The following is a 19,417-nucleotide window of genomic DNA, read 5'->3' as shown; positions in this document are numbered from 1 at the left end:
ATTGGGCCTAGAATAGTTAAATCTATATTGATTAGTAAATTGATTGTCAAATATAGTATCATGTATCATTTGCAGCAAATCATCCGACAATAAAATATTTTTATCTTTACTAACTGAATTTGAAGGACCAGTAAAAATTAGGACACATACAAATTTTAATCGACTACTCATATACAGTATGTTCATATTCAAACCACTTTTAAATAAAAAAAATCAATCATTATTTAAAAATTACCATCACACATTAGCCATTCAAAATAATACTAACGTCCACCTTTCTTTTCCTATCATTGTTTAAAAACTTTTTCCTGAATATTATGAGCATTAACTTCTTTTCCCATTGGTGGAGTATTCAAGATTCCTTTGGAGTTGTGTCCAACTTCCCTTTCCAATCTCTGAGTAGCTATATAAAACTGGAATTGATTTGCCAGAGCTTTAATCTGTAAGTTGATCTGATCATTCCTTTTGTTTTGCTCCACCCATTGTTCTTGCCATTTGTTTCGTTGATTAACCATTGATTCTTAGATTTCTCGGTGAATATTTTGCAGCTGTTCATCAAGCCTTCTACATTAGTCTCGTATAACCTTCATTTTGTTATTTTCTACTATTTTTGCACCAGATAGAATCAATTCGAGCTTGGATTTGGCTCTGGTACTAATTGTTAGGCTTATTTCCTAACAAGAAAATAGAAGGAGTGAACAAAAAAAAGAAAGACGAGAGAAGAAGAGAAGAATGAATTCTGTTCTGTTATTGCTTGCCTCAAATGAAAATGCCCTTACATCTTTTATACACTTCAATCTTATTCAACTAACTTGCTAACTGATTTTCCCGCCCACTAACTACTTGCAACTAACTTAACTAACTGCTACTAACAGCTTAGCCACATGCTTCATATTTCATCATTGTAACTTCTGCAGCTAACAATTCTTCTTCGTTCTTATTCCGCATATGCTCTTTGTTTATTAACACGTGCAGAATGTAACATAAACACTGTCTCTTCTCTCCCTTTCAGTTTGGTTTGCGTTCAACCAGGTGAGCTGTTTCTCCTGTTCTCATTTCATTTTCTTGGTTTGGTTATGTTTGAGTTGGGTTTGGTATTGGTTGCCGTGGAATGTGTGGTGATTTCCCATTATTTTAGCTGGATTTATTGGGTTGTCTGTTAGCTGTGCTTCTCAAGAGTTTCAGTCTCTCTCAGTTGCCTGCTCTCTTAGTGTTTTTTTTTTTTTTTGCTCTTACCATTATCGTTACTTGTCCTTCGCTTCTGTGGGCTCTGCTTTCTTTGCTTTTACTCCTTTGCTCTCTTTCTTAATAGCTTTTGATCATTGACCCAATTCTTTCCTGGTGATGTTCATAGTTGGGTTTTGGTTTTTTTCCTCGCAGGTTTCTTTGGCCTTGGGAGTTTTGGAACCGCTTGGTGTGGATTAGGGCTCCTGGTGCTGGTGTGTTTGTTGGTGAGGTATTTTTTCATCCAGGTTAATGGTGCTTTATTCTGGATTCTTGGGTTTTTGATTTCTGTTTCTTTTTATTTTTTATTCTGCACTGATTTCTGTTTCTTTCTTTTTAATGCACTCTTGGCTCTCATGATGGCTTGATGTTTGCTCTTGTCCTTTTGTTTTGCTCATTTCGTTGTTCTGTGACACTTTCTCTGTCTTTACTTATTTTTATGATAAGTTTGTTTGTTATCTTTGATCATTGGTTAGGTTTTGTGTATTGTGTGCATTCAATGATTGTTTTTGCCTTGGTTGTAGTTGTTTGCAACGATCCATCGATTTTGTTTGTTCTTGCTGTTCTGAGCTTTGGTGTTTTTTGGAGGTCTGCTGGCCTGCGCTGAGTGTTTGGTTGTTGTGTGTATTTCATTTGAGTTTACTTCTTTGTGATTGTTATTTCTGATTTTGATTTTGTTTTGATGTTTAGACTAAACGTTGTTCGGCTTATGTTATATGATCTTTTTTCTGGTTTAGGATCTTCGGTTTTTTTCTATCGCTAGGCTTGATGGGGGTCCTTTGAACTGTTGGGTTATTCGTTTACGGCGTTCTTTTAAGCTTTTTTAGTGATTTCTTTCTCTTTGCTTGTTGTTTGGCTCTTTACAGGACTACTGCTCTGATTCATTGAGGCCTTGCTGGTGATTTTCAGTCCTCTTTAAGTTTCCATGTTCTGCTTTGGAATTACCTGTTACGAACTAGGAGACATGATGAAGGCTGGAAAGAGAGCAACAAGAAGCAACAACAGCATTGAAAGAATATAGTTAGTAGTTAATTAGTTAGAAAAGCAGTTGAGTGAGTCAATGAAGTAGTTAGAGTCAGCAGGCTTGAATATAGTTACAGTTAGTATAAGATAAAAGCTTGTATATAAACTGGTGTATGGAAACGTGTTGGAGAGAAGAAAATACAGAACATTATTCTCAATCACTGCTCTTCCCTCTGTTCTCCTTTCTCTTCTCAATTCTCTGCTCCTTCTCCTTTCTCTTCTCAATTCTCTGCTCCTTCTCCTCTGCTCTCTCTTCTTTCTGTTCTTTCTCAATTTCTGTTCTCTTTTCTTTCTATTCTTTCTCAATCTTGTTAAGCTGAGCTTAACATTACCCTTGGGGGATTTACAACGACTTCAAGCTGTTTATCGTTTCCAGTTTCAGTTGTTTTATGCGATCCAGGTTATAGTGGTTCTGGTGGTTTAACTTACTAGGTTTTTCTTTCTTCTTCTCTGTTGAACGGGAATCCCCGGTTCTGTTTCTCTTTGTTGTTTTTCTCTTTGTTTACTGTGTTGTTCTCGATTGGCTTTTCACAAATGATTCTTGGGGGTTGCAGGTTCCTTCTTGCCTTGTTGGTTTCTGCCCTATTCTGCTTTGATAGCTGTTATGCTGTGTTTCCTGCCTTTTATTCCTATGTTGCAGCAGCCACTCTTTTTGCTTCCTGGCTCTTTTTGCAATTTCCTTGATCGTTTTCTTTACACTCTTGCTAAATTGTTTCTCCCATTAATTTCTCTCTTTTTTTTTTATGGAGTCCTACTGCTGGTTTTCTTTGCCTGTTTTTTTTCCTGGGTCTTTTGCTCTTCGTGCTTTGTCTGCTTCCCTTTGTTGCTGTTTCTTTTTTGGTTTTAAAACAATGCTCCCTTTCATCGGGTGCAAGCTAGATTGCTGTCTGAAACTGGGCATAAAGGAACATGGATTCCAATCTCTACTAGGTTTGCTGGGACTTGGGGAATATGGACTGTTGATTATATGTTTAAACATGCATTTCTTTAGGCTGAACTGTTGCATTTTTCTGTTGTCGAAGGCTCCACATCGCTGGACTTTGATGAGGAAACAACATCCTCACAGAAACAGCCCGTGGATTCCCATGAAACTGCCCTCCACCAACAAGGAGGCGTCTGCTATTCGACAATGAAATTCCACTGCACAGGTTTAAAAAAATAGCTCACAAACACTTGCTTGGTGCAGCAAATATATATAAACTTATATTATGTGGTTGCGTTTTATTTTTCTCTGGGAGACTACATCATGTGATCTAACAGCCCTTTAGTTCTCCATCATGCAGTAAACCTCTGGCTGTTTTGCCCCCACTTTCTTCTTTCAACTTGGAACATTTCTCTTTGATTTTTCTCACACCCATTTCTTTTTGAGCTTTTGGAACAGAGGCGCACCATTACGTGCACAACAAATAACTTACCTTATTTTCTTCCTTTGAAACAGCGGCCCAGCACAGCAGGACAACGTCCCAGTTCAGCTCAAAGAAACAGATGCGCAGGTTCGCTTTCCAGCTTCCATGAATCGGAGCAGCTAACCAAGAAACAACAAACCTCATTGTCAACCCCCGCAGAGGTACCTCCTTGTATTTAACTCTATTTGTCGCTTTTTTCACTTTCTCATTCATCGTTCCCCTGTTTCTACCACACAAACTGCTTAAGAGCCTCGACATGCTTTTTCTTATTGATGTCTAACCTCGAACAATGGCTCCCAAACTCTCCTAACTTAGCTTTCATCGATTATCGCTGGGTTTATGACTTTGAAGCAGGTTTATACCCACTGATTAATTTGGGTAACCAACAAAACAATGGGTATTGATAGAAGATCGACTAGAAGCTCATCTTCAATATTCGTCACTGATGATGACGGTGGTAAATTATTCGGACGGGAGTAACCCTACCGTGATTCAAAAACACCAAACTTGCATGTGAAGGTTTTGGCTTTTCATCCTCAAAAGACCAAAAAAAAAAGAAAAAAGAGGGTTTTGATTCTGGAATGTACACATTTCTATACTCAGAGCATGTAATTTAGACACATGTTTACATTAGAGAGAAACAAGAAACAGTCAAAAGTCAGCAAGATTGTGAATTGAGAATTTCCATGCATGATTATTTCACTGGTAAAACAGAAAAGGTGCTTACAACATAATCAAAATCCCTGCAAAATAGGCCTCTTTCCGAGCCTCTTGATTTCTCTATCCATCTGACCAGTAAGCATCAATCCGAACATCTTGCAATCACATAGAAAAGACCAAACTGGATGCCCAAAAGTTGCAGGAACATTCCCTTCCACAAAGAAATGGCTGTACCAAGCGAATCCATACCCAACCAACGGCACAAAGAACAAAACCCACAAATTGAAAACAAAAGAGGACAGCAATAACAGTATACTTGAAAGCGTGCCCACAAAATGCCAACGTCTTGTTGATGGTTTTGAATGTTGAGTAACATAGAAAGACCAAAACTCTTCTAAGCTCCTGCAATTCATTATCTTCGACAAGCAACAAAACAAGGAGAACCAAGTTCACGAATCTTGATTGATTTGACTTGCAGCTCAATTTCTTGATTGGTAGATGATCTTTGAAATCCAATTACGAAATACAGCAAGAATTCTATCTGGGCTTGGTGTGGCTAGCAAGAGACTAATAAGGGATGTCAGCCTTGTGAGGTGCTGGGTACAGGCTTCAAAGTCAAGACAATAATTGGAAGCAGAAAGCAAGGGATTTTTTTTTTTTTGGCTGGAGTTGACTGTAAATTCGAGCGAGGAAGTTTTCAAGATGGATTTTGGTGGAGTCTTTAACTCCCCACCTAGGTTTTTTTTTTTTTTTTTTTTTTAATGTAATTGAAGATCCAACAACCAATAAACATAAGCTGAGTGGCTCCAGTACATATTTGGATTGTAAAGTATATTTTACACATAAAATATAATGCACATAATAGATAAACAAGACAACGCATAGAGAATTATACTTGGAGCAAAACAATATTTTATGTTACGGTCCAAACTGAACTTCTGTCTTTTTTTATAAATTTGAATAACTATAATTTCTTCATACTTCAACCCAAAAAATTCATATAATATACTGTTAAAAAGCCTGACAACTCTACTTTCTAGTGGTACTTTTTTTATAATTTAATTTATACTATATTATTAGATAATAATCATAGAAGCAGGCTTATGAGCACTAATTTGGTTGAAGTAAAAAATCAAGAATTTCAATGGTAGAAACTGATTAATCTTGAAAACATGTTATAAACAAATTAAACACTTCAAATATTTTACCATCGAATTGGAAAAACAAACAAATTGTATATATTTTTTTAATTTAATGTGGGTATCCGGGCCAGCTTGCATGCACCTCGACTAATCCCACGGGCTCTAAAATTAACGACCATGTAAGCCTCCAGTGACCATCATATGAGTAACCATAGAGCTCGAACCTGAGACCACAGAGGGAGCAAATCTCTTAGTCCCAAACTTTTATCACTAGAACACCACTGATTAAATAAATTGTATATTACTTGAGTTGAAAGTTAACAATTATTGAAACTGGTCACAGAGAGAATAAAGAAAGAACTAATAATGATTCTTAAGGCCATCAACAAATAAAGAAGTGAATTTTTCCATCTCATGCTTCTCCAAAACCAAACCAATCTCGACTCCACCATTTCCATCCTTGCTCTCCGCTAGAGAAATTGCTCCTGTCCTATCTATGGAAGTTATCTCCACCTTCTCTGGTTTCCCCCACCCAAAATCAGTTCCATAAACCTCAAATTGGTGTGACCCAGCAACCGAAAGTAGTGCTGCACCACCTGCCGCTTCTTTCATGTTCCTTGCCATCTTCTCCTTTGCGCCATCAAGGACTCCTTTCTCTAAGGTTTTGACAAGCTCACTTAGCATTTCTGCTACATACATAAATCCATTCTCCTCTAAAAGAGATTCTGCTTCTGTAAACGCAGCACATGAACTGACACAGTTGCCAAAATAGTTCTCATGCATTGGAGGGTCCAAACGGGCTCTACAATCTGCTGCAAATCGCATAATAACCTTTCTGTTACTTTGAACCCCTATTGCCTTAAGTATACATCCAAATCCGTGTGCTAATACAAGCACGAAGGTAGATAAATGGACTGGGTGTGTTTCATTTGAACCTTCCTTTACTAAATTAGCAAGCACCCTCTCCCTGAGTTTCTTTATGTCTTCACGAGATAACTCGAACGTTGCTCGTACTGAGCTAGATCGAACTACTATAGCTGGCAAAAGTTGTAAGCTTCTTGGGTTGAGATCCACACCAGGCCATTTTAATTCTAACCAGTTGTTCAAATACACCATGCCCAACCCTTCAGGGTCTTGTATACCTATTCGATCAAAAACAGGTGTTAGTTCTGTCAACAAAGCTGGATATTGTCGTTTGTCTTCATCACCGAGTTTGCAGAAGTGAGCCCATGCTTTGATAAACATGATCGAGCTTTTGCCATCAAGGACTGAATGGTGGGCAGAGATGCCAATGCAAAAGCCGTTATTAGGAAATAAGGTTATTTTCAAAGCTATAACGGATGCCTTTGAGTCAGTGACCGGCAACTCGGGTATATAAGGACGAGAATCTGCAGCTTCATGGACTTCATTTCCCGAGAGGAGATGAAAGTCAGCACTGGACTCAGCAACTGTGAGCTGAACACCATCGTCAGGAGTGTATAGGATGATGGGTTTGATGGCTTGTGGAGGCCAGATAAGGTTGCCAGCAAGAGGAAGGAAGTGAAGGAGTGTATGAGAAAGAGAGTGTTTGAGTTTGGGAAGGATCACTGAATTGAAGAAAGTTGGAGTTGACTCAGTGTGTTTATAGAAAAATATGCGTTCAACTGGAGGAAATTTCAACCACATAATGTCGTGGAAGGTTAACGGAAGAGATAACTCGGTAGCTGACTCCGATGAGTCGAAGTAAGGAGTAACTTGGCAGACATCGATGGTGTTTACTTGGTTTTCGACTTCCATGTTGGAGACGACGGGGAGCAGAAGAGAGATTTTGTTATGGTTAAATCCGAACGGAAGGAAGAGATTTTACGTATCAATTATAGCTTCTCTGATATAAGATATAAGATATGAAAAGATAAAAAAAAAATATTTTGTTATTAAAAATAAATAAAATATTATTTTATTATATTTTTAAATAAAAAATATTTTTAAAAAACTAACACTCCCTTGAAATGTCAACGGACCACATCATCAGTTTGTTTATTGTTTTCTTGTTTAATGGTTTCTTTTGCCCTTTCATGCATCTTTATGTTGCAATACAAGCCTTACACCAATATTTTAATAAATTAGTTTTCAGATTTCTTATTAAAAGAAATAAATTAAGTTGTCAAGAAATAAAAGAAATAAAATATAATTATAAATATTTTATATCTAAATTCTAGAGGTTTCCCAAGTAAAATCTCCGTGGATGCTCCTTGACGTGTCATTCAAGCCTGTCTTATACTCTTAATACTTGGAGAATCTTCGTTGGCTTTAGATCCACATCCTAGAGTAAAAAACGTATTTTTATTATGTTAAAAAACTAAGAAAGATATATACATTCTCAAATAATCTGTTAATAATTGCCGAGCTAAAAAAACCAAAAAACTATAAAGAAAAAGTTTAAATTTAAGTTATTTAAAGATTACAAAAAAAATTCATTGTAGTAATCCATGTCATAACCCAATTCTGGGTTATTCTCTAAAATTCACTCTTTTTTCAAAATAAAAATAAAAAAATAAAATAAAGGATGACAACGTCTAGAAAGCAGGCCAGGAAATACAGCTGTAATTTTTGAGGAAATTCAAGGCCTAATTGTACCTCATTATTCCAAAAAATAGAGAAGCAATGCAAATCCAATGTCAAATTACATTATTATTGGATGAATTTGCATAAGAATTAAGTCTAAGGACATAATTAAATTTTTAAGAGGTCAATTTGATTTAATCATGAGCCAAATTGAATTTTAATTATGTTTAAGAATTAATTTGGGTCCAATTGAAGGATTTAATTAAGTGCAAGGACTTAACTATACTTTAAAAATGGTCAAATTAATTTTATTAAGGGCTTAATTGGTGAAAAATTAAGTTTGGGAGCCCTATTTAGGCTTAATTAAGAAGATTGAAATTTTAAGAGACCAAATTTAATTTTTACCAAGTTAATTAATTGAAATCAGGGGCAAAATCGCAAGAAAATTGAAGTTTTGGGGTCATTTAGGGGTCAAATTAAAGATTTTCGAAACTAAGGACTATTTTGCAAAAGACGCCAAACTATAGGGGATTAATTGATAAAATCCGGGGGTGAAATTGAAAGTTTAATGGTCAATTAGGGGTTAAATTGCATAAATCCAAAACCAAGGACCAAAGTGCAAAAGACACCTAAATCCGGGGTTCAAATTGAAGTTCATCAGGGGCTTAATCGCATTAAATCGAAAGTTTAGGGTCAATTAGGGGTACAATTGCACAAAAGTGTAAGCTGGAAGACTAAATTGAAGATCAGCAAAAATCCTTAATTCAACCCAAAACGACACCGTTTGGATTATTTGTTTTTTAAAAAAAACCTGACGACGCGTCGTCTAGTCACTGTTCATTGTCTTCCCTATTTTGCCTGAGAATGTTGCCCGAGTGGGTACTTTTCAAATGCATTTAATGCCTCATATGTCCACCAAAATTAACAACACATGAACTAAAATAGTCACTTGACATCCCTCTATCCCCAAGTATGGTCCGCTCAAGCATATTATCATCAAAACAGCCCTGGTGCCGGCTTAAAGTAGCTAACTTAGGCAACCTTGAACTGTCAGATTTAATAGTTCATAGTGCCTACTTTTGAACCAATAATTGGGATCCTTACCAACCGAATTAAGGCTGAAAGTTTTCCCCTGTGAAGACAAGATTACCTTTTTCCAACCCTTATAAATAGAGGTTGATTTTATGGCTTGAGCAGGAAAAAAATTAGGTCCGAATTCGGCCAAAAAACCAGCCTTGCTCCCCTGTTTTTGTCTTTTTCTACCGTCTCTCTCTCTCTCTCTCTCTCTCTCTCTCTCTCTCTCTCTCTCTCTCTCTCTCTCTCTCTCTCTCTCTCTCCATCGTTCTAGCCTCTAAGCGACGCTACCACCTGCTCGTCCGCTACTAGCTCTACCACAGGTAGCTACCCCAACCATCGTCCGACCACTAGGAGCCACCGTTGCTCCCTTTCTCTCTCCTGCAGACCTGTTTCATCTTTCTTCCTTCTCTGTCACCACGACCTCAACAGCAGCACTAACAGCAACCACCATTCCCAACGACTTTCATCCTTACCAGTAGTAGTAGAGGTGACGACTCTTTCCTCAGCTACTCCAATCGTAAGCAACCCCAGCACCGACCACTGTTGTTTATCATTTTTTGGCCCCTCGTTCTGGAGATGGTGTGTATCCCTCTTAAACCAAATGCAAGAGTTTAGTTCATGGTTGTTGAAAAGCAGAGAAGAAAGAAATGTTTTTCGAACATTATTTCAAGTGTCTTCTGTTATCTGTATCATTCCCCCTTTGTTGCCAAAATAGTCAGGATTCTTAGGCTAATTAGGAGTCTTCATAATGCTAAATTCATTCCTTCTTTATCTGATCTTTAAGGATAGATAAATCCCTCAGAATTTGTACTGAAAATTAATTCTGTTTACGGTCACAATTCTATTTGTAAATCAACTCTGTTTCAACTTCGACTTTGACTCTGACTTGGTTTCGTGCAATATCCGACCATCCCAATTATATTTTGTCATTCATGATGTTGTAACCCAATTTTGGTCCATTGGCTTTTAAATTTAATTTTACAGGGTTTAAAATGTAAAATTAAAAGATAAGAGATTTATTTCGATGAAAAATGTGATTTGTCAGCTTGCGTGAAAACTAGGGACTAAAATGTGCTTTTGTCATTCTATTCTTATCTTCAAAATAATCCCTATCTTCAAAATAATCCCTATCTTCAAGATAATGATAGTTATCCGCTTTTGAATTTGATTCTTAATCAAGTTCAAACTTCAAAGAAGAGAAGGAGTTTGAGTGAAACTTTATTTCTCACACGTGATGGGACTCTTGCACTATAAATACATATCCTAGTGCATGCGAAAAAGGAAGAGAAGAAAAACCCTAGAGAGGTTATTACAAGAAACCCTAGAAGAAAAATCGTTAGAAAAAAAAAAGAAAACACATCACTAAAGCAAAAAGAAAAGGAAAACAATGGGGGCGGCGAACCCTATACCAACCGCTGCCCCCTTCAGACCTTTTTTTTTTTGCTTTTCTTCTTCAGTCTCAGTCTTTTTCCCATCAGACACTTTTCATTCCTCAATCCCAACACCTAGGAGCTGCAACTCCTCATCGAAAAAGAGCACATCACATAGGAGAACATCATTGTACACAACCACCTTATCCTCACAGAAAAAAAAAGCTTGGTATTTCACCTTCTCCTTCCTGCCGTCTTCCCCCTCAGACCAAGCTCAACAACTCATCTCAGCAGCCGCAACAACAGAGTTGGTTACCCCTAGTCACAGTCACAGTAATAGTAGAGTTTCATCATCAAAGTCGGAGCAGCAGCAGCGTGGTTTCCTTTTCTGCAATCTAGGTCACTGGTTCTGGTTTGGACCAATGACCCGACCCTTTTTTTTAAAGTTTTGAGATTTGGCTACAAAAAAAACATAATAAAAAAAAGAAAGTTTCTTTTTTTTTTCTTTTATCCAGATTTTGTGGATTTGTTCACTGACGCCAGAGTCAGGAATATCGTACTTTGTGGATTGCACAATATTTACCAACGCTGGAGTTGGAAATATTCGTAGGCGAATATTCATTGACATCAGAGTCGGGAATTTTATAGGATGACCAATAAAAATGGAACACAAACAAACCTTTAGCAATTTAAGACAAAACCAGCAATGCAGCTTGCCTCAAGTAGGACGTTTAAGGAGTGATAGTATCTTCGTTTTCGCGTAACCAGTCCTATACCATGGAATATCTGTTGACCAGTTAGGGTTCCTAGTGACCATAATACTAGGTGGCGACTCCTTGAACAAGACATTTTCCCCTTAAAAGAACAAGATGCCAGATATCTGTTCTTTTTCCATTGAGATTAAATAATTTTAATTGGTCGTTGCGATGTCCGGATGTGACACATTACATGTTAAAGAATTCATCTGCACCTTTATTGGGTCCTAGGGCCCACTGTTTTTATGTCAAACTCTCAGTCATATTGGGATGCTCGATATTGTCAGTTTTCAAATCAAATCAGGAGACCCTTTTTGACCAACCAGATTGCGGCGAGATTCTGTTCTTCAAAAAAAATTTATCTGACTTTGAATCCTTCATAGAAGTTTTAGTCCTATACGTGTAGATGAATTTGGGTTTTTGAATCGCCTGATTTCAACATCATAAGCTCAAGATATTCATGTTTGATTAGGTTAAAGACCAATTTTAAAAGTTAATCGGTTTCGTTGAAGGAATTGAAAAAAAAGGATTGGATCAGAAAACATCATAATAATTTCTATTCTTTAGCTGCCACGCTGGATTATATTTTACTTCTTTTCGCAAAAACCAACAGCACCGTTTCCTTACCTTCATATATCCCACTTACAAAAAAAGGCCATCGTTTGCAACTTCGCAGCACAACCGTTCCCGTTAGTTTCTCATTATTCTCTCATCTTTGAGTCTTTGGGTCAGTATCACCGCTTTTCACGCCCGATTTTTAGGCTGCAAATCACAGTTTTTCTGCTTCAGTCCAAAGAAAACAACTTTGAACATCACTGCGCCAGCTTGAAAGAAGACACGAAGATGAGCTTCACCATCATTTAATGGCTGGGATTCTATCCCTAACACAGACGGCTGGATGAGAGTGTTAACATGAAGAATAATTGCTGGAATCATGGAATACGAATTACAGAATATTTTAGTTTTCTAATTTGCTTTATTTGATTGTAAATCAGCCGAGATTATATCCTAGATTAGTGTAATGAGTCTTTCCTAAATAGAGTTATGTATATGCTATATATATGCCTCCTCTGTTGACCTAAAGAGGGGGGAGAAACGAGAAAAAGAGAGGAAAAAAGGAGAGAATGAGAGAGAGAAAAGATGAGAAAGAAAAACAGGAGTGACAGAGGAGACTGAAACAGAGAGAGGAGAAAGAAAAGGAGAAAAGTGGGGCGAGGGAGAGGAAACAGGTAAGCAGAGAAAGAAAAGGAAAAGACAGAAGGGAAAAAGGGGAGAAAAAAAAAAGAAGGGGAGAGAGACCAAAAAACAAACGATGGAGAAAAAAAGAAAACATAGGGAACAAGGAGAAGACCGAGAATAGGAAAGCAGAGAAAGCAAGGAGGAAGAGAGAGCAGATTACCTTCAGCCTATCTTACCTTGCCGGATAGGACGTCATAAAACTCTGAAAGGGGTGGAAAGAGCTCCTAACAGCAAAAAAAGGAGGTCTTTCTTCGTTTACTAGAGGCAAGAAAACATAATTTTTCTTTTCAGCAGTTTGCACTTCATTTGTTACATTTAAAGCAAGAAATATCTGCAGGTAAGTCTCAACTTTCTTTTTTTTATTGTCATATATAAAACCGACGTCTGATGTTTGTTCTTTCCAAAACCTGTTTTTGCTTTTATTTTAGACATTCGAGTTTTGTTTTGGCAACAAAGTTGCAAGTTTGCTACTGTTTCGTCCATGGTTGTGATTTTTAAATGGGTGTGGATGTTAGTGTCGCGGGCTTTTCTTTTTCCATTTTCGGGAGGAATCGTGAGCTTTAAAGTTTCTCATTATTCCCCCACTCGTCTGTTCAGTTTTTTTTCTTCCCTTTTTTTGCATACAACGAGTGTGGCAACTCCCAAGATTAGGATAGAGTAAAGAGGTGTAAGTCACGGTTCCTGTTATAATTTCTGTTTTAGAACGTTGTTTTTTTTTTTTTAATGCATACATGCTTGTGCCTTATTTTAGAGAATGATGGGTCAGGCTTTATGCTTCGAGTTTAAATCGGTGTCAAATCTTGTTTATTTGAGATGAACTGTTTTAGGTTTTTTTGAATTTTGAAATAGACGGGTATGTTTTGTTTTGTTAATTATGATGTTTGTGTTTAATCGTGTTGTTCGTGTTTTGACAAAAAAATAAAAATGTTTTCTTGTGTGTTGCATACGGCAAATACCCTAAAAATATTTTGACCATTTCTTTTTCCAAAAAAAAATATTCAAGATTTCAAAAATATGTTTTAGCATTGATTTCTTAAACACAGAAATTATTTCCTGGCATTTTGAATTTTATAACATGTTTGTAAATTCCAAAGGGTATTGGCCAATATTTCAAAAAATACAAAAATCTTAATTTTAGGGAATTCATCTTTATTCACTATTAATATTTGGATAAAGAAATTTCAAAGGGATAAATATCCAAAATATTATTGAGAAGAATTTGTTATTATTTACTGTTAATATATGAATAAAGAAACCCCAAGTGATCAATATCCAAAATATTTTTTCTAAAAATAATAAGTCATTATCCCTTAATAATATAAGGGTAAAGAAACTTATGAAAGGTAAATGTTCAAAATATTGTTGAGAGTAATACAACTTGTTTATTTTTAACATAAGGGTAGATTTATACTCAAAAATTGTATTTAGAACAATTTAATTACACATCCTTGAAAGAACTCTCGATTATAATTGGCGACATTTTAATTTTTGATTCCACGGTTTACGAGCCGTGAAAGTATGAAATACTAAAGCAAAAATAGGTTTTTAAAGCGCTCTGAATTTTCTTAGATTTCTAATTTAGTTTTTTTTTTTCTCTTCTTTTTCTCCTTGCGATCTACAAGTCGAGAATGCTTAAAATACTAAAGGAAAAGTTAGTGTTTAAGAATGCTGAATCTCCTTGGATTTCTATCTTAGTTGTCTTATAATCCACAAGTTGCAAATTTAGTCTGAATCAAACACATATTTCAAGAGATCTGCATTAGTTCTCCTTGGTACTTTGTAGACATATCTAAGGTATGATCCACATTGGCCAAAGGTTCTTTCTCTTTAGACTTTGCCCAAGTTTGTTCATCATAGCAAACTTATCCTATGAAAACTGATGGGATTAGAAAACATCAACACCATAGCAATTATAAGGCAAACCAAACACCAAGTAGCTTACCTTAGGTAGGGCGTACTAGAGGTGTTAAAACCTTTCCTTTACGCAACCAGTCCTTTGCCTTAGAATCTCTAAAGACCAGTTATGGTTCCTAATGACCACAATACTAAGTGGCGACTCTCTTTTTCACAAAACAAAGACCCCGACATGATCCTCCACTCCGGGAAGGGTCGCCACGACCCCAAGAGGGCACAACAACAACGATAGTAGCAGCACCTGCAACACAAGTAGCAGCAACTCTAGCGGCTCCACTCTCCATGGTTGTCACCACTTGCACCACGTCGTCCTCCTCGGTCAAACCACCTTCATGCCAGGCAGCCTTCCTCTTCTTCTTCTTATTCTTCTTATTCTTCACGATGTTCACTGTGTGAACAGTACGCTTGAATTATAATTCACGTCCTAATGTTCACACATGAACAGTGGGCGTTAATTATAATTCTCGCCCACTGTTCATGTAGTGGATGTTAGGTCGGGTCGTATCTGGCCCAACCCAACTTTTTGGCCCGACCCCAAAAATTAGAAAAGAAGAAACAATTTTTTGGGCTGAGATCGGCCCAGCCATGCTCAGCCCACATGTTTTAATAATATTTAATTAATATTATATATTATATATTACAAAAACAAAAAAAATTAAAAATCCTTTCAAAAAAATTATGATTTTCTTGCAAGTTTTTCTACCAGTTTTGTTTAATAACAGGTTTGTATACTTAAACTGTAAGATACGGACCCGGTACTAAAATATTCGGTTTTCTCCGAAATATTTCAAAAAAAATTCAAAACATTTTTTTTAAAAAAATAAAATCTCAAAAACTTTTAAATTAATTTCCATTTAAAAAAAATTATTTTCATCCATACGGCCAAATCCTAAAATTTTCCAAGAATAGTTTCATTAAAAAAATTGCATCGTTCCCATGTTTTGAAAATCCAAAAAAATGGATATCATAACCAGTTTATGATCATCTATTAGAATTTGGCCAAAATATCAAAAACCTTTTTTCAAATTGTTTTTAGGGTCCAAATGTAGACTTTAATATCTGTAGGGTATAAAATTATATGATAAAGTATACTCTCATATATTAAAGATACAATGTGTAAATATATGCGATGCTAAAATTCATATTTCAGAACGATTAGGATTTAACTCAATAAGGTAGAGACTTTTCCATGAATAGAGATCTACCTTGAACCTTAGAAAAGATCAACAAATAGAAACCCGACTTAGAAAAAACAATCAAATAACAATGCAGCTTACCTTAGGTAGGGTACACTGGGGGTGATACGTTTTCCCTTTGCACAACCAGTCTCTTACCCAGACTCTCGCAGACCATAGGTTCCTAATAACCATAATACTAGGTGGCGACTCCTGAACATTAATCACAATTTTATGATTAAATCTAAAAACGTCTCCAACACAACACCTTATCAAGAGACACGACCAAAGCCTTCGTTGTCGCCGAATGATGTTGCAACGTGACCCCGCGACAATCCATAATAATTTACAAGAAAAACCGAAAAACAAATTAAACCAAGAAAACCGAAAAAAATAACTGAAAAAATCAAACCATGAAAAAAAACCGAATAAACCAATTAGAATATTTTAAAAAATATTCGGTTCGGTTCGGTTTCGATTTCATAAGCCTGAAACCGAAAAACCTCAACCGAACCGGTTTAGTTAAAAAATATAAAATAACCGAACTGAAAAAAATAAACTGAACCGAAACCAAACCCATTATAAAACCTATTAAAAAGAAAAAAAACTTAAAAAAACAATATAATTTTTAATTTTTAATATAAAATAATCAAATCAAACTAAAACGTGAATTAAGTTTGAATTTTTAATACAAAATAATCTTAGCTTTACAAGTAGGGACAAGTGAGAAGATTACAACCACATAGGTTTTGGAGTGCCCTCGTGTCCTCATTGGTGGAATGTATGGTCCAAACTACTGCTTCATCCAATAATTGTAATGTCGGTTTACAAAGTACTTTTATACTCTAATTTTTATACAATTTGAGTAGAAGAGCAACTCCATTTTCTACTTTTTAGTGGTACTATTTTCGTAATTTAATTTCTACTATATTATTAGATAATAATCATAGAAGCAGGCTCATGAGCACTAATTTGGTTTGAAGTAAAAAAATCAAGAATTTCAATGGTGGAAACTGATTAATCTTGAAAACATGTTCTAAACAAATTAAACACTTCAAATATTTTACCATCGAATTGGAAAAACAAACAAATTGTATTTTATTTGTGATGAAAGTTAACAATGATTGAAACTGGTCACAGAGAGAATAAAGAAAGAACTAATAATGATTCTTAAGGCCATCAACAAATAAAGAAGTGAATTTTTCCATCTCATGCTTCTCCAAAACCAAACCAATCTCGACTCCACCATTTCCATCCTTGCTCTCCGCTAGAGAAATTGCTCCTGTCCTATCTATGGAAGTTATCTCCACCTTCTCTGGTTTCCCCCACCCAAAATCAGTTCCATAAACCTCAAATCGGTTTGACCCAGCAACCCCAAGTAGTGCTGCACCACCTGCCGCTTCTTTCATGTTCCTTGCCATCTTCTCCTTTGCGCCATCAAGGACTCCTTTCTCTAAGGTTTTGACAAGCTCACTTAGCATTTCTGCTACATGCATAAATCCATTCTCCTCTAAAAGAGATTCTGCTTCTGTAAACGCAACACATGAAGTGACACAGTTCCCAAAATAGTTCTCATGTATTGGAGGGTCCAAACGGGCTCTACAATCTGCTGCAAATCCCATAATAATCTTTCTGTTACTTTCAACCCCTCTTGCCTTAACTATACATACATATCCGTGTGCTAATACAAGCACAAAGGTAGATAAATGGACTGGGTGTGTTTCTTTTGAACCTTCCTTTACTAAATTAGCAAGCACCCTCTCCCTGAGTTTCTTTATGTCTTCACGAGATAACTCGAACGTTGCTCGTACTGAGCTAGATCGAATTGCTATAACTGGCAAAAGTTGTAAGCTTCTTGGGTTGAGATCCACACCAGGCCATTTTAATTCTATCCAGTTGTTCAAATACACCATGTCCAACCCTTCAGGGTCTTGTATAGCTATTCGGTCAAAAAAAGGTGTTAGTTCTGTCAACAAAGCTGGATATTGTCGTTTGTCTTCATCACCGAGTTTGCAGAAGTGAGCCCATGCTTTGATAAACATGGTCGAGCTTTTGCCATCAAGGACTGAATGGTGGGCAGAGATGCCAATGCAAAAGCCGTGATTAGGAAATAAGGTTATTTTCAAAGCTATAGCGGATGCTTTTGAGTCAGTGACCGGCAACTCGGGTATATAAGGACGAGAATCTGCAGCTTCATGGACTTCATTCCCCGAGAGGAGATGAAAGTCAGCATTGGACTCAGCAACTGTGAGCTGAACACCATCGTCTGGAGTGTATAGGATGATGGGTTTGATGGCTTGTGGAGGCCAGATAATGTTGCCGGCAAGAGGAAGGAAGTGAAGGAGTGTATGAGAAAGAGAGTGTTTGAGTTTGGGAAGGATCACTGAATTGAAGAAAGTTGGAGTTGACTCAGTGAGTTTATAGAAAAATATGCGTTCAACTGGAGGAAATTTCAACCACATAATGTCGTAGAAGGTTAGCGGAAGAGAAAACTCGGTAGCTGACTCCGATGAGTCGAAGTAAGGAGTAACTTGGCAGACATCGATGGTGTTTACTTGGTTTTCGACTTCCATGTTGGAGACGACGAGGAGCAGAAGAGAGATTTTGTTTTGGTTAAATCGGAACGGAAGGAAGAGATATAAGACATGAAAAGACAAAATATATATATATATATATATATATATATATATATATATATATATATATATATATATATGTTTTGTTATAAAAAATAAATTTAAAAAATAAATAAAATATTATTTTATTATATTTTTAAATAAAAAATATTTTAAAAAAATCTAACACGTTACAAACACTCCCTTAAAATGTCATCGGACTTGGCCACGACCGCAACATTAACGGTGGCACGTGGGCGAAGCCATAGCTGATAATGATTATTAATGGGTTGTTGAAAGAAATAAATTAGTTGTCGGATACTTAAAAAATAATTATTATATTTTATATCTAAATTCTAGAGGTTTCCCAAGTAAAATCTCCATTGGATGCTCCTTGACGTGGCATTCAAGCCTGTCTTTTTCTCTTTATACTTCGAGAATCTTCGATGGCTTTAGATCTACATACTAGAGTAAAACACGTATTTTTATTATGTTAAAAAACTTAAAAAGATATATACATTCTCAAATAATCTGTTAGTAATTACTGTGCCAAAAAAAACCAAAAAACCTTTAAATTTAAGTTAAACGATTAAAAAAATAATTTTATTATAGTAGTCCATAATAACAAGTAAAACTAGAGATGAGTAAAAATGCTAAAAAATTAAAAAAAAATCAATAAACAATAACGAAAAATTTAAACTATATAAAAAAACTGATTAGAATATTTAAAAAATATTCGGTTCGGTTCGATTTCTGTTTTATAAACCTGAAACTAAAAAATATTAACTGAATTGATCTGGTTTAGTTAAAAAAATATAAAATAACCAAGCCAAACCAAAACCAAACCCATCATAAAAACCATTAGAAAATAAAAAAAAAACTAAAAAAAAATATAGTTTTAGTTTTTAATATAAAATAACCGAACCAAATATGGTGGATTAAATTTTGATTTTTAATATAAAATAATTGAATCAAAACCGATTGGTTGGAACTAATTTCTATTAATTTCAATTTTATTTTTATATTTTATAAAATTTTTATTTAATTATTTTTATAAATAAAAATCAAACTAAACCAAAAATCATCAATCTAAATGGAACTGCGGTAAAATTTACACAGAATTTTTTTTTTTTTTTAAGAAAAACTGTTTTTTTATCTATCAAAACGACGAGCTACGGTAGCTCGAAGACGGAGACAAGTGTATTGCTCAAGATGATTCGACTCTGTATGCCAATCTTAGCTTTACAAGTAGGGACAAGTGTCCTCATTAGTG

At 35.7% G+C, this 19,417-nt stretch overlaps 4 protein-coding genes across 7 annotated transcripts; 1 reads left to right on the top strand and 3 right to left on the bottom strand.

Moving 5' to 3' along the window:
• Nucleotides 1–282: 282 nt before the first annotated feature.
• Nucleotides 283–5,218, top strand: LOC7468368 (uncharacterized). Of its 4 annotated transcripts, none has more exons than XR_008058934.1 (6): nt 283–442; nt 976–1,032; nt 1,381–1,451; nt 2,091–2,122; nt 3,686–3,814; nt 4,792–5,218. XR_008058934.1 is itself a non-coding variant. In XM_052451914.1 (5 exons), the coding sequence occupies exons 1-4, from the start codon at nt 318–320 to the stop codon at nt 3,774–3,776; spliced, it is 324 nt and encodes a 107-aa protein (XP_052307874.1). In that variant the 5' UTR covers nt 283–317; the 3' UTR covers nt 3,777–3,814; nt 4,792–5,218. The 4 variants fall into 4 exon arrangements, 1 of the variants encoding a protein (XP_052307874.1); XR_008058933.1 differs by having other exon boundaries at nt 2,091–3,395; XR_002981269.2 differs by having other exon boundaries at nt 1,381–1,456; nt 2,091–3,395.
• LOC18097629 (uncharacterized) lies at nt 4,222–4,798 on the bottom strand. Its single transcript, XM_006384159.3, has one exon. It carries the CDS (start codon nt 4,724–4,726, stop codon nt 4,388–4,390), a length of 339 nt encoding a protein of 112 aa, XP_006384221.1. The 5' UTR covers nt 4,727–4,798; the 3' UTR covers nt 4,222–4,387.
• Nucleotides 5,219–5,804: 586 nt separating the features above from the next.
• On the bottom strand, nt 5,805–7,273 carry LOC18097628 (phenolic glucoside malonyltransferase 1). The gene has a single exon (XM_006384158.3). It carries the CDS (start codon nt 7,229–7,231, stop codon nt 5,816–5,818), a length of 1,416 nt encoding a protein of 471 aa, XP_006384220.3. The 5' UTR covers nt 7,232–7,273; the 3' UTR covers nt 5,805–5,815.
• A 9,330-nt stretch (nt 7,274–16,603) lies between these two features.
• On the bottom strand, nt 16,604–18,179 carry LOC18097627 (phenolic glucoside malonyltransferase 1). Its single transcript, XM_006384157.3, has one exon. The coding sequence runs from the start codon at nt 18,100–18,102 to the stop codon at nt 16,687–16,689; it is 1,416 nt and encodes a 471-aa protein (XP_006384219.2). The 5' UTR covers nt 18,103–18,179; the 3' UTR covers nt 16,604–16,686.
• Nucleotides 18,180–19,417: the final 1,238 nt, after the last annotated feature.

This window comes from Populus trichocarpa, chromosome 4, assembly GCF_000002775.5.
Source record: "Populus trichocarpa isolate Nisqually-1 chromosome 4, P.trichocarpa_v4.1, whole genome shotgun sequence".
In the NCBI taxonomy this organism is placed as follows: domain Eukaryota; kingdom Viridiplantae; phylum Streptophyta; class Magnoliopsida; order Malpighiales; family Salicaceae; genus Populus; species Populus trichocarpa.
The sequence above is the reverse complement of the archived record's forward strand: the minus strand, read 5'-3'. Positions and strand labels throughout refer to the sequence as shown.

What these genes read in the sequence shown, in the direction of transcription:
- LOC7468368 (XM_052451914.1), top strand. Translation starts at nt 318, where the DNA reads ATGAGCATTAACTTCTTTTCCCATTGGTGGAGTATTCAAGATTCCTTT. An exon ending in ATTTGCCAGAGCTTTAATCT is followed by an intron (nt 443 to 1,380) that starts GTAAGTTGATCT and finishes TTTTCCTCGCAG; the next exon opens with GTTTCTTTGGCCTTGGGAGT. An exon ending in CTGGTGTGTTTGTTGGTGAG is followed by an intron (nt 1,457 to 2,090) that starts GTATTTTTTCAT and finishes GGCTCTTTACAG; the next exon opens with GACTACTGCTCTGATTCATT.
- LOC18097629 (XM_006384159.3), bottom strand. Translation starts at nt 4,726, where the DNA reads ATGAATTGCAGGAGCTTAGAAGAGTTTTGGTCTTTCTATGTTACTCAA.
- LOC18097628 (XM_006384158.3), bottom strand. Translation starts at nt 7,231, where the DNA reads ATGGAAGTCGAAAACCAAGTAAACACCATCGATGTCTGCCAAGTTACT.
- LOC18097627 (XM_006384157.3), bottom strand. Translation starts at nt 18,102, where the DNA reads ATGGAAGTCGAAAACCAAGTAAACACCATCGATGTCTGCCAAGTTACT.